Source organism: Macaca thibetana, chromosome 5, assembly GCF_024542745.1.
Source record: "Macaca thibetana thibetana isolate TM-01 chromosome 5, ASM2454274v1, whole genome shotgun sequence".
NCBI lineage: Eukaryota > Metazoa > Chordata > Mammalia > Primates > Cercopithecidae > Macaca > Macaca thibetana.
The window spans coordinates 105,681,340-105,695,112 of record NC_065582.1 but is presented as its reverse complement, the minus strand read 5'-3'; the positions used below and the strand labels follow the sequence as shown (position 1 = coordinate 105,695,112).

General features: G+C 37.7%; 2 protein-coding genes across 5 annotated transcripts in view; one reads left to right on the top strand and one right to left on the bottom strand.

The window, feature by feature from the left end:
- The window catches only part of SCFD2 (sec1 family domain containing 2), an 807,609-nt gene that overhangs the window by 6,382 nt on the left and 787,454 nt on the right, over positions 1 to 13,773 (top strand). For all 4 annotated transcript variants that reach the window (XR_007725710.1, XM_050790571.1, XM_050790570.1 and 1 more), the window contains exon 2: positions 8,119 to 8,287. Coding sequence is in view for 3 of the 4 variants with exons in the window: in XM_050790571.1 (XP_050646528.1) it covers positions 8,119 to 8,287 (169 nt within the window). In the remaining variant the exon portion in view is untranslated. The remainder of the gene's footprint in view (positions 1 to 8,118; positions 8,288 to 13,773) is intronic.
- LOC126954756 (60S ribosomal protein L14-like) overlaps positions 1 to 13,773 on the bottom strand; it is a 1,186,913-nt gene that overhangs the window by 657,433 nt on the left and 515,707 nt on the right. The window lies entirely within an intron of this gene.

The following is a 13,773-nucleotide window of genomic DNA, read 5'->3' as shown; positions in this document are numbered from 1 at the left end:
GTGGTAAGGGTGCTCCTGGCCCTGGCATTCTGGAGAATACATGGTCATGATGCTCACATTTTTTACGGATTTGCCCTTCTGGATGCAGCAAGCTTAGGGAGCTGGGAAGCTCATGACTATCAGTTTAATGGAGTAGTTGTTATAAGAGTTTGGTGAGGTTTCTTACATCAAATTGTGGCTTACGTTGTGGCATTGTTTAACCAGTGACAACTGAAGCAAACAAAAGATTATACCAACAACTTGTAAAAATCAGAAGGGTTTTACTTTTTATTTTTTGTAAAGACTGGGATTTCACTTTGTTCCCAGGCTGGTCTCAAACACCTGGCTTCAAGCAATTCTCCTGACTTGGCATCCCAAAGTGCTGGGATTACAGGCGTGAGAGGTGATTTGAAAATTATTAGAATGACTTAAATGATTTGAATTTCAATTTAAGAGACTTGACAGTCATTTTAATATAGAGACCAAAAGGAAATACATTTTTCAGTATTTGATTTAGATATTAATTTATATATTAATTTATGTTATTAGATGCTATTTTGGATGCTAGCCTTGATAATTTACTATTAGAAAATGTATATATTTGTATTTCTTCTTAGATGTGAAATTGGCAGTATCAAAAATAACCTCAAATAATTCATAAGTACTTAACATTGTTAACATCATGATGTTCACAATGTAGACACGTTTCTTTCTCATCTTTCAGTCATCATCTTTGCTAAAAGTAGTATTTCTTTGTCTAAATGTACTTTTTTTAAAAACAAATATTTATTGAGTGCCTATTTTGTGCTAAGCACTGTTCCAGGTAATAGGAAAACAGTGGTAAACAAGATAGTCAAGTTCCTTTCTCTCCTGGTTATCCAGTTGATAAGTACTCAGGGCTTAAATATAAAAAGTTATAATTGTTTGAGAAGTAAATGGCCACTGATGCTCATCTCTTTCATTCTGGCTTGCTTTGACCATGTCTAGACTACCCAGGGTTTGGACACCTATGGGTCGGGCATGTTTGTACCGAGGATTTCAGTACAGCATTCTGTGGGCTATTCTGGCTTCTGATTTGTTTCCAGGGACAATTTAAAAAGAGACTTGATTCATGAATTCCTAAAATATTTGAGTTTGGTCTCCTTTCATGTTCTGGCTCTTGAGATTGGCTAGAGTGTTTTGCTAATAGTTTTCAAGTTCAAAATTAAAAGGTAGGAGATGGTGGTAACGCTGGGAATTAAATTTACTCTCTTAGTTCAATTCTGAATTTTAGCTTCATGTAAACTTTTGTTTTTTTTCTGAGACAGAGTCTCACTCTGTTGCCCAGGCTGGAGTGCAGTAGAGGCATCTCGGCTCACTGTAACCTTCACCTCCCAGGTTCAAATGATTCTTGTGCCTCAGCCTCCCAAATAGCTGGAATTACAGGCAGGAAAGCCACCACCATGCCCAGCTAATTTTTGTATTTGTTTTGTTTTGTTTTGTTTTTTAGTAGAGATAGGGTTTCACCATGTTGGCGGGGCTGGTCTTGATCTCCTGACCTCAAGTAATCTGCCCACCTCAGCCTTCCAAACTTCTGTGATTACAAGCAGCTTTGTGCAAACTTTTAAATTAAAATCCTTTTGATTAAAGATTAACTCTCAATCCAGTGGATGGTTCTTAATCCTGGGATTATGATACACTGAAGTGTTTATATTTGCTTTAAAGTATGATTGTATATCACTTGTCAAAGTATTAAAATTTGAGTCCACTATTAATGGCTAACATTTGAAAATGAACTGTTTATCTCTGTACTCTGCATATGTAAATTCCTTTAATTTTCACAATAATTTGTGAGATAAGTATTATAATTATCCCCATTTTACAGATGAAACTGAAGCATAGAGGAGTTAAATAACTTGCCTCAGATTACACAGGTATTAAGTGGCAGAGCTAGGATTTGAACCTTAGCAGTTTGCTCCAGTGACTACTCATGTGTGGGTGTGGGAAAAGTTTGAGAACTGTTGTCCTATACAGTAGAGATGATCATTATATGGCGTGTCCAGAAGTTAGCAGCTTCAGAGACTAAACATAGTTGGACTCCAGTGCTGCGTTAGTGCTCAGAAAGGTGTCTGATTTTTTTTCTCCCCATCTGCTTTTCCAAAACATGCAAACTAACTAACTTATATCTTTATTTCAGGGTTCAGAAGATACTATTTAAAATAAATGGGTATGAGACACAATTGGGAAGCCATATAAAGGGCTGACTAGATTTTTGATGTTAGATCCATGCCAGGATAACCTCACATCCTGGCTTAGTGATTTTTTTGTGCTATTTAACCCGCATTGAGCTGTTGAGGGTTTTCTCATTTGTAAAGATAATATTTCTGCATTCTAACCTGTGGGAAGAATATGAAATAATTCCTTTTTTTTTTTTTTTTTTTTTTTTTTTTTTGAGACAGAGTCTTGCTGTGTTGCCCAGGCTGGTGTGCAGTGGCTCAATCTCAGCTCAATGCAACCTCCGCCTCTTGGGTTCAAGCAATTCGTGTGCCTCAGCCTCCTGAGTGGCTGGGATTACAGGCACATACCACTACAACTGGCTAATTTATATCTATATCTATATCTATATCTATATATCTATATCTATGTCTATATCTATATCTATATCTATATATATTTAAGTAGAGATGGGGCTTTACCATGTTGGCCAGACTGGTCTCGAACTCCTGACTTCAAGTGACCCTCCCACCTCAGCCTCCCAAAGTGCTGGGATTACAGGCATCAGCCACGGAGCCTGGCCTGAAATAATTCCTTCATTCAAAAATACATATTATCTATTACTCAAGGAATAGGGGAAATAGTGCTAAAAATATCCAAATCCTTCCAGTTAAGAAGTTTAAATTTTGTTTGGAAATGAAGACAGTCAACAAATTACTAATATCAGTATAATAATATGGGCTATTAATATTAATGAAGGTAGGTATGGTGGTTTAAAGATATGTCTACAAGCTGGATGTGGTGGCTCACACCTGTAACCCCAGCACTTTGGGAGGCCAAAGCGGTGGATCTCTTGAGCCCAGAAGTTCGAGCCCAGCCTTGGCAATATGGTGAAACCCCATTAGCTAGGCATGGTGTTGCATGCTCTAGTGCCAGCTCTTCAGGAGGCTGAGGTGGGAGGATCACCTGAGTCTGGGAAATCTAGGCTGCAGTGAGCCATGATTGAGCCACTGCACCCTTGCCTGGGCAACAGAGCAAGACCTTGTCTCTCTCTATATACATATGTCTACAAATTCTTTGATACATCTTCCTTCAAGAAATAGAGTTTAAATTCCCTTCCCCTTGAGTGTGGGCTAGGTTTAGTGACTCACTTATCCCTTTATCCCTAAAATAGCATATGGCAGAAACGCAAGAGTGTAATTTTCAAGACCAGGTCCTAAAAGGCATTGCGTCTTTTTCCTTGCTTTGTTCTTTTGGATCACTGGCTCTGACGGAAGTTAGCTACCATGTCATGAAGAGACTTAAGCAGCCCTGTGGGAAGCCCATGTAGTGAGGAAATAGGATTCCTTCCAACAGCCAATGAGGAACTGAGGCCTCCTGTCAATAGCTTTGTGAGTGAGCCATCTGAGAAATGGATCCTCCAGCCCAGTCAAACATTCAGATGACTGCAGCCCCAGCTGACATACTGACTGCAATTTTATGAGAGTCTCTGAGTCAGACCCAGTTAAGCCACTCTGAATTCCTGGATGCATAGAAACCGTGAGATTAATACATATGATTTTAAGACGGTAAGTTTTGAGATAATTTGTTAGCAGCAACATACAACTAATATACTGGGTAAGAGATTAGATAGATACTAAAAAAGTGATGTAGTTTCCACTTTAAATAGAATAGCTAGGGAAGACCTCTGTGAGGATGTGGCATTTCAGCAGAGACTGAAAGAAGGGAGGAAGCATGCCCTGTGGCTACCTAAGGATAGAACATATAAGACCCAGGGAATGGCAAGTGCATTGGGCCTAAGGTGGGAGCATGTGTGTCATGCTTGAGGACCAGTAGGAGGCTAGTTTGGCTAAAGTGTTGTGAGCAAGAGGGAACACCGGTAGGAGATCAGTTGGTGGGGTAGGTAGAGGGAATCCTTTGTATGTTAAAATAAGGATTTAGAATAATAGCCAAGATATAATGGGAATCAGTTGGAGAGTTTTGAGCTGTGATGTGACATGATCAGATTTATGTTATATAGGATCATTTAAGTAAGGAGTATGGGGATTGAGGTAGATCCTCAATATATGGTAGCTACTGTTACTAAAGAGATTATGAGAGCTTAGTTATAGCAATCTTAGCTCTGCCCTTTCCTAGTCAAAAGTCCTTGGGCAAGTTACCTAACTTCTGCCTCTCAGTTTCCTGATCTGTAAAATAAGGACCTCAGAGGGTAATTGAGAGGGTAAAATAAGTTAACATGTCTATCTTCTAGAACAGCTAGAGAAAAAAAATGAAGTAGAGTAAGTGAAAGGTTCCCCCTGCATGATTCTGCAAGATCAGTACAATTCTAGTTACTCAAGACAGTGTTAAAAATGGTATGGATGATCTCTGTTCATTTCATAAGTGTATTAATCAGGATTCTCTAGAGGGACAGAGCTAATGGAATATATGGATTGAGCTCTTATGAAGACTTCTCAATGCTTGCTTCTCATTTTATTCCATGTAAGACTTAGAGACAAGTGAAGATGTTACATGGCTTATGATAATGACACTAACACACATATAATCCACAGGATCATACAGAATTGGTATTTTCTGGTCCTGGTAATTTGAAAAGTTTAGCCCTTGAAGCAATTGGCTTAATTTAGGATAAAAAATCCTGAGGTTGAAGGATACTTAGATGTCAGTTGGACCAACTTGAGTTTTTAGATTGGTAGAACAGCACCACATTTATCGAAGTTGTCTCAAATTACACAAGAAACTAGTAGAGGAAGGGACCACTAGAACCCTCGTCTCCATTTTGTTTTTCCTACACCTCTTTGGAAGAGATGTCATTGGGAATGAAGCCATTCTTTGCCCAGACTAAGGACCACATTGCTGTTGGTCAGGTTAAAAGTTGGGCAGGGACGAAATGACTGGGTTCTGATTGACTTGCACCCTAGAGCATCTCAAATAATATTTTACATTTTCTTTAATAAAATAAAAATTAAGCTCTTTGAAAACTAAAATGTGATACAAATCTTGGCATTTTATTCATTTTATAAAAGGAGAATCTGAAGTTACTGTGACATCGATAGACCCTAAATTCTTAAGTCTATATTTGAATTATGTAAATGGCACTAATTAAATTTAAAAAATGAATATTGAATTCTCTGAAGCTGGATATGGGATAAAATGTATTCACAGAAGAGTACATTAATTAGAATATGTATTCTTTTTATAAAATCTGAGAAGCCGAATAATCATGGTCATGAAAAATTGGCATTTTGTTATTTCTCTAATGTAATATTCTAAACAGTTTCTGATGAAATGTGAATAGTTTTACTAATTGGATAAGTCTCATGTGCTTTTGTAGCAAACATTGGGGAAAAGTGAAGTTTTTGTAGAGTTGACATCAACCATAATCCTACTATCCAAAGATAACCTTTCATAAAACTTTGTGTGTGTGTTTATTCTTATTACAACAGGGATGTATGTTCACCATAGTAAGTTTAGAAGTGCATATAAATAGCAGAAAATAAAAATCTCAGTTTGAGAACTGCTTTAATAAATATACTATAATTTAAAGAAAATGATTCATCTGCTTTTGCACATTTAGAATGTTAGTATACAATATTTTAGTCACATAAATTATACTTTGGTTCTATAAAAATAACTTAGCCATTACATCTTAAAAATAAATATTTTATGTCTTGATTTCTCATATTCAGAAAATTTCAAGAGGACTGTTAACAGTTTCAATTTGCAGAGGGTTTAATGAACTGAGACTTGCTGAACATCCCTGAGTTTGGGGTTGGGGAGTTTGGGGTCGGAAGGAGGAATGAGCAACAGCCAGATTGCAGAGGCTATAGAAGTTAGGGAAGAAAGACAGCACACATAGAACACTTGTTTGTGCCTTGTGTCTATGGAAGGCAGATGAAATACGGGAATAGCTTGGCGTAAGGATCAGAAGAATTTGGGCATCAAGTTCAAAGAAAAGTTATTTTGATAATAAATGGAGATTTAAAAAATTTTTAGTAATTGAGGAAGGAAATAGTTGAGAAACAAAGAAATTCTTGATGCTCTGAGGTAGTCCTAGTATCTCCATTTCAGCCTTAGTTTAAAGACATAATTCACTTAGAGATTTCTGATCCCTCTTTGGATACCAGGACCATTTATAATCACTAGGCATTAATTCAGCAAGTATTTACCAAGCAACTTCTAGCCTGAGTGCTGGAGAGACAACTATACTTCATAGACAACATAAATAAGACATAGTTCCTTCTAGACCTAATAAATGAAGATTGTACTGGTAGAACAAGAACCCCTTTTTTTAACCTTAGAAGTCACCTTGGAAGCACCCATGCCGGTTCTGTAATAAGTCACTTTAGTGTGCCTTTTTTTTTTTTTTTAAACTAAGAGTATGGTTTTTGGAGTTATCTGGCTCCTGGATTTGAATTCTTACTCTGTAATGTATAAGTTAATTATTTACTTGTTCTTGAGCAAGCTGAGCATAATAATACCTACATATTAGGGTTGCTGTAAGAATTAAGTAGATAATGAATGTACAGTGTGGAACTGAGGACCTGATGTAGCACAAGCCCTCAATGAATATTAGCTGTTTTGGTGAAAATGATGGTGGTGAAAATGATGGTGGTGATAATGATGGCTCCTTGGGTTCCTGGTTTGGCCTTTCCTTCCTGATTCTTCTTTCCCATTAATATGACGTGGCAAAAACAACAGAGAGATAGAGTTAGGGAGGCATTAGAAGCAAAATGTTAATTGATTTGAAGTCGATGGGCTTATAGCAAATAGATGTGGCAAGTCCTACCCATTGTTGGCATGATGTCTTCCAAGCAATCATGACTTTTATAGAGATAAGTTGGTTTCATGGAAAAAGCCTTGAACTGTGTCATTAGTCTTGAATTTTAATTCGAGTTCATTAATTAAAGTAAAACACCTAAAACAGTGCCTAGTACACAGAAAGCACTCAATAAATGTTTCTGTCATTGCAGGCCATTACCATTCATTCATTTATTCTTTTCTTCATCCAACACATATTTGGTGAGAGCCCACTAGCTGCCAGTTTCCATGGTAGACTTGGTGGGTACAGGGTGAACTAGATAAACAGGGCCTTTGCCACTATGAAGACATAGTTCTAGTGGAGGGGAGATCTGCTATTCTTGGCCAGGTCCCTAAGCCCTTTGGGGTTTTAATATCTTCATCAGTAAAATAAAAGCGAAATTCAGGCCAAGCGTAGTAGCTTACAACTATAATTTCAGCTGGGAGACCAAGGCAGGAGGATCTCTTGAAGCCAGGAGTTCAAGACCAGCCTGGGCAACATAGTGAGAGACTTAAAAACAAAAAAATTAGCCAGGTATAGTGGCTAATTTTCCAACTATCTGGGAATAGTTCCAACTATCTGGGAAACTAAGGTGGGAGAATTGCTTGAGCTCAGGAGTTCAAGGCTGCAGTGAGTTATGATTGCACTCCAGCATGGGCAACAGAGTGACACTCTGTCTCTAAATAAAAAAAAAAAAAAAAAAAAAAAAAAAGAAAGAAAGAAAAGAAAGAAGAAAAGAAAAAAATGTAAAAAAAATTAAGCTTTAAAATTTCAGGATAGTATCATCTTATGATTCTATTTACTTGACTGACTAGATGCACATTATTTGTTTATTTATTCATTCACTCAGCAAATGCTTGTTGATGCAGGCTATGTGTAGGCACTGTGCTAGGTGCTAGGGATACAGTACTAGCTAGAGCAGACATGAGGTCTGCCCTCATGGAGCATTAATTACAACCTGTGAGGTACATGTTGACTAGGTGATTGTGAATGTGATTAGTTGTATAAAGGGCAAAATGTGGGTTTTGTTGAACAGAAACTAAAAATGTTTGTTATTTTTGATAGAAAGCATGTGATAAAACATTTATCCAGCTTGCTTTTTCCTCCTATTTTATGAGTTTACATCTTCTTGTCTGCTTAAACAGGAGCAGTTGGACATCATGGAGACAACTTAGTAGAGAAGATCATTTCAGCACTTCCCCAGCTCCCAGGCCACACAAATGATGTGATGGTTAACATGATAGAGCTCACTTCACTCCAAACTGAGGAGGAAAATTGTAATGTGGTTGCACCAGGCTGTCTTGCACAATCCAAGTAAGATATGTAGTTTTTGTCCTTTTATCTTTCTCTATCTTCCCCTTTCTTTTTCTCCTAGATTGAGTATTCCCATAGAAAAAAAATGAAGAGTTGGTCTGGTTGAAAATTTCACAGTTGGTAGCATTTAGCAAAAAGCATTTTTTCTTAATTTTGAAATAACCATATCCACTAAACATAACAATAACCCAGAAAGTATGGAATTTTATAGAAGTGTCATTTACATGTTAGCTTGTTCCCAGGATTGGTTAAGTGAGTCAGTTTATGTATCTGCATTTCACAGATAGTTTCACATGGAATTGAGTCTAGTCTTCCTCAGTTTCTTTTTCCCAATTGACTTTTTCACATCACTAAAAAGCAACTCAAACAACTCAACCATGCCATCTTTTTATATTAGATGATATGCCTGTGGATATCAACAGAAGTTTTTATTTCTAAGTACATTTTTTTCACACGCTTAGAGAAATCAAAGAGAGAAGATTATGTACGTTAAGTTATGCTGAATTTAAAAAATAAAAATTTCTCCAGAAATGACAATAAAAATATATGGTAGTCACCTTCTCAACTTTGTCCTTCATTAACAATTCTTATGGGAATTACTCTCATTTGAAAAAATTATTAGAAGGGAATAAAGTATGTAAGTGTATCTGTTTCTTTTATTTTCATGTTCTATATTTTTAAATAAAACAATATCTTTCAGTATTATAGTTTTAAATCTTCACAGTAGCAGATGCATTTGGAATTTCCTCCCATATTTATTAATATAATTAGTATATGTAGCTCCTGAAGTTTTTAGCCTTTTTGTAATAGTTAACAGTACTTATTGGATACCCAATGTTTGTGGGTCAATGTGGGAAGAAAATGGGACATTCTAGACTTTTGTCTATTTTGTGTGTTTACACATACAATAAAAACATAGGCCTAAAGACTTGCAGCTCTACAAACCCAGAAGTAATGTGATTGGAAACACATTTAGCTGTTCAGAGAGCCATTCAGAAGTTAATTATAAAGGATTTACTGTGAGCCTTACTCTAGGTTAACTAACAAGAAGGACATAAAATATTATTCTTCGAACACTCTTTTTGTTGGGGAGTCATGATTTATACCCGATCATAATTTGAAAACAATAGAAATGATTTGAAGTCAAGATTAATGTATCTGCTATGGAGTATAATGTCTACAAGTAAAGTATCAAGTTAATATGGTCTTTGTAGATCAATGTAGACCTTGAGGAAGTGGCAGTGCTTTAAGTCTTGAATGACTTAGAAAAGAGGAGGGGGTTGATGTGAACCAAAGGATATAAACAAAAAATGGTCAGGGCCCGATGTCAATGAGAGATGACCTCATTGGACCACTTCTGTCATCTGCTCTGTTCACATTTTTTGGGTTATGAGGAGCTAGGTACACTTCCAAGCATTTTACATTTGGGAAATCATTTTAAGTTTTACAGTATCCTAATGAGGTAGATTTTATTATTCCCCTATTTTATAGGTAAGGAAACTGAGGCAAAGATATACTAAGTAACAGAGTTAGTGGGAGGTAGAGCTAGAAATGAGTCCAGAATGTTTGATTTTAGGCCAGGAGCAATGGCTCATGCCTGTAATCCCAGCACTTTGGGAGGCCGAGGCTGGTGGATCACCTGAGGTCAGGAGTTTGAGACCAACATGGTCAACGTGGTGAAACCCTGTCTCTACTAAAAATATAAAAATTAGCCGGGCATGGTGGCGGGCACCTGTAATCCCAGCTACTCAGGAGGCTGAGGCACAAGAATATCTTGAACTCGGGAGGCGGAGGTTGCAGTGAGCCGAGATCGTGCCATAGCACTTGAGCCTGGGCAACAGAATGAGACTCTATCTCAGGAAAAAAGAAAAAAAGTTTGACTTTAGAGCCACTGTCTTAACTTCTATGCTATCTATGTGAAGGATCCAGAGAAGAGCTAGGCTCTTGAATAGATTTAAAGAGATGAGAGACAAAAATAAAGTTACTCTTTGAGTTAATTTGGGAGTCCTATGTTTTCAACATAGTGATTATACAAACAATGGAAATCAATTTTGGCTAATTTAAGCAATAAAGGGTTATTAAAGGCTATTGGGTAGCTAAAAGAGTGAAAGGAAGGATTATTAATCAGATTTTCGAAAGGACAAAATAGTTCCAGGAATGTAGGAAGCAGAGGCTCAGGAAAAGCCTCTTTAAGGCATTGACATTAGAGAGACTGAATTTTAACTGTTTTCTTCAAGTCCTTCATAAGATTCAGATTCTGGGGGAAATGGTAAGATTGGATTTTCTTGGCCTTTGTGCCCACCTTTTGCTCAGTGTGGGTTGGGAGCTCTTTATACTGACTAGAATTACGCTAATATCATATGGCATGGCAGAAGGGTGGTTCTTCAAAGGAAAATGGAAACACTTATCAGAAGATGGGGGAACAGATACTGGACATGCAAAAGTAGTAGATGCCCCTTAATACTAGCACACACTTATAGAGGACTTTTTGTATAACAGGCATCATTCTGAGCACTTAGTATGTATTAACTTATGTACTTCTCACGGTATCTCTACGAGGTGGATTCTCTTAGTGTCCCCCTTTATAGAAGAGGAAGGGACTTAAATAACATGCCTAAGGTAACGCATGCAGTTAGACGTGGTGGAGGCCTATATTTGAACCCAGGCAGCATGGCTCTAAAATTAGTGTTTACCGTCACCCTATGCCACTTCCACAGAAACCTAAAGTAATTACAAAAAGAATAAGTAAGCTCCCCAGAGGAGTTTGCAAAAAGAAAGAAGAGTTGAGTCCGTCATTGGACAGCAGGTAAAGAAGCAAATTCTTAGAAGTGTAGTAGAACAAACATAGGCATAAAAGTATCTCAGTCCTATAAGTAATGTTTTGATTATAGTCACTCTGTTTAACCTTGACTCCCCAGCACTGATTCTATTACAAGCTGAGACCAAAGCTAAGCCAATCTTGGAATCTCATTTCCCTTGGCAATGATGCTTTAGAAATGGGCAAGTGATAAGAGAGAAAGTCTTAGGGCTTCTTGGTCAGATTTCTTTGCTACTGACAAGAGACTCAATAGAAACGTGTCCATTTTTATTCTTCCAGATGTGACCAATATGTCAGACATATTGAGTCTGATAACTGCTGCAGCTATCTTGCTCACATCTGCAAGTTAATGCTAACACGTGAAAGGTGGCCTTGCCAAGAGAACTACAGAGAGGAGCAGCTATAAGCTCCTTGATGCACGATGTTTGGACATCATGTTGTATGGGAGAATATATTTCCTATTGTTTAAGCCAAATTTAGTTGCTGTTTTCTATCACTTGTAGACAAAGTCTTCATGACACATTTTTTACACCTCATTATTTCATCTTATAAAATGAGGGCATTGGCCTAAATGACTCCTAAGGCTTTTCTTGGGTTTAAAATAAAATTCCTTCCTAACTGAGCCCCTGCTGTGACTCAGCTCTGCCTCTCACTTAGGCTATGTTCGTGTATACATATTTTGTCTCCATGGTCTTTGCCTTCATTGGTTGTCCTTTTCTTCTCATTAGACTATGAATGAATGTTATCATAGAATATCATAGAATTTGAGTGTGCCATTCAAAAATCACACCTGTAATCCCAGCACTCTGGGAGGCCAAGGTTGGTGGAAAACTTGAGGTCAGGAGTTTGAGACTAGCCTGGTCAACATGGTGAAACCCCATCTCTACTTAAAAAAAAAAAAAAAACCAAAAATTAGCCAGGCATGGTGGCGCATGCCTGTAATCCCAGCTACTCAGGAAGCTGAGGCAGAAGAATCACATGAATCTGGGAGGTGGAGGTTGCACTGAGCCAAGATTGGGCCATAGCACTGCAGCCTGGGCAATAGAGTGAGACCCTATCTCAAAAAAAAAAAAAAAGGAGTATGGTCTTAAGTGTCAAAGATAAGTCTAGAGGGATATAAACAAAGAAGAAAGCTTTAGAGACAGCAAGTTCGGTGAAGTAGTGAAACTGGAAGTCAGGTTGTAAAAGATAAAGCAATAGGTGGTAAGAAAATTATAAACAAATAGAGGTCTAAAGCAATAATTGGGAGAAAAATAGTAGTTTTTTTTCAATTGCTTGGAAGACTGAGGGAATTATGTTAATTTATCTGCAAAAGAAGAACTGAAATAAATCACAGCTTTCCTAGCATAATTTATATGTCTATCAAAACAATAATAACTACTACCTTCGACCACACCTACCAGAAACTTCTCAATGAAATGAGAGTAAGGATAAAAAAGTTAGTACTGAAAGGTAAAACAAATGGGTGCTTGGCAACAAATATGCCTACAATGGAAAAATCTTTAAAAAGCAATGAGCTTTGATAGTCAAAATTTATTTGCTAAGATAATTTTTATAAAAGGCTGTTTAGAATTATAGCAATTGAAGTTACTGCCAATGCAAATGAGAAACTGAGAATTTAAAATGCATTTTAACATGGACTTCCAGTCCTTATTCTCTGGATTATGTGGAATATTTCAACAAGAAGTAGGCAGAATCTTTTCTGCTTTTATGTTTTCCTCCTGTTGAAATGGGTTTTTATTCTGTGCCCCGGCTCCACTATCTCTAACCGTTTTTAGGTCCTTAAACAACCTTCACCTGATGACCTACTTGCATTTACTACATCTGCGCTCGGCGCTCCTGGCTCTGCGCTAACCCTGCACCTGCAGTGCTGCTGGTTCTGTTGGGTTCAGTATCTGCCTCTCCCATTGCTCCCTGCATGCCTCCCTGTGAAAGCCAAGACCTCACAATGGCCTACAATATTATGTGCCATCTAGCTTCCTGGTGCTCTCTGACTGCATCCTTTCTTTTCTTCTTTCCAGCCACATAAGCTTCCTTGCTGTTCTTCCAATAGGACGGGCTAGATCCTGCCTCAGGGCTTTGGCTCTTATACCCCACCCAGATCATTCTTCCTACAGATATACACTTAAGCCCATTTCCCTTTTTCCTTCTTAGTGAGACCTTTGCTGTCCATCTTAGCATTTCATGTCTTCCTTCCCTATTTCATTTTTTTCCCTCCATGGCACTTATCACTTTCTAATATATTGATATTTATGTTGTATTTTGGTTTCTTCCTCTACTAGAGAGCTATGGAGAGAACTCCACTAGCAAGTTCCATGAGAGCAGGGATATTTGTCTGATTTATTCACTGCTGTGTCCCCATTGCCAGGCACACCTGGCATTCAAGAGATATTTGTTGAATGAACACATGGCGATGGATGCTGCCAGGGCAGGATCGGTGAGTGAAGCGAGCCTACTTGACTAAGACAGAGAGGGTGAAGCCGGATAAGAGCATGGGGATCTCTAGACTCTGTGAAATATTCTGAACACTGTCATTGGGTTAGTAAAAATATTTGCAAAAGAGGGGGAACTATATTCACATTTCCTTATGATACATTAAATATCTGGAGAATGTTTAAGACACTGATGACATTAGCTATCTCTTACACTGATGGCATTAGCTGCCTCT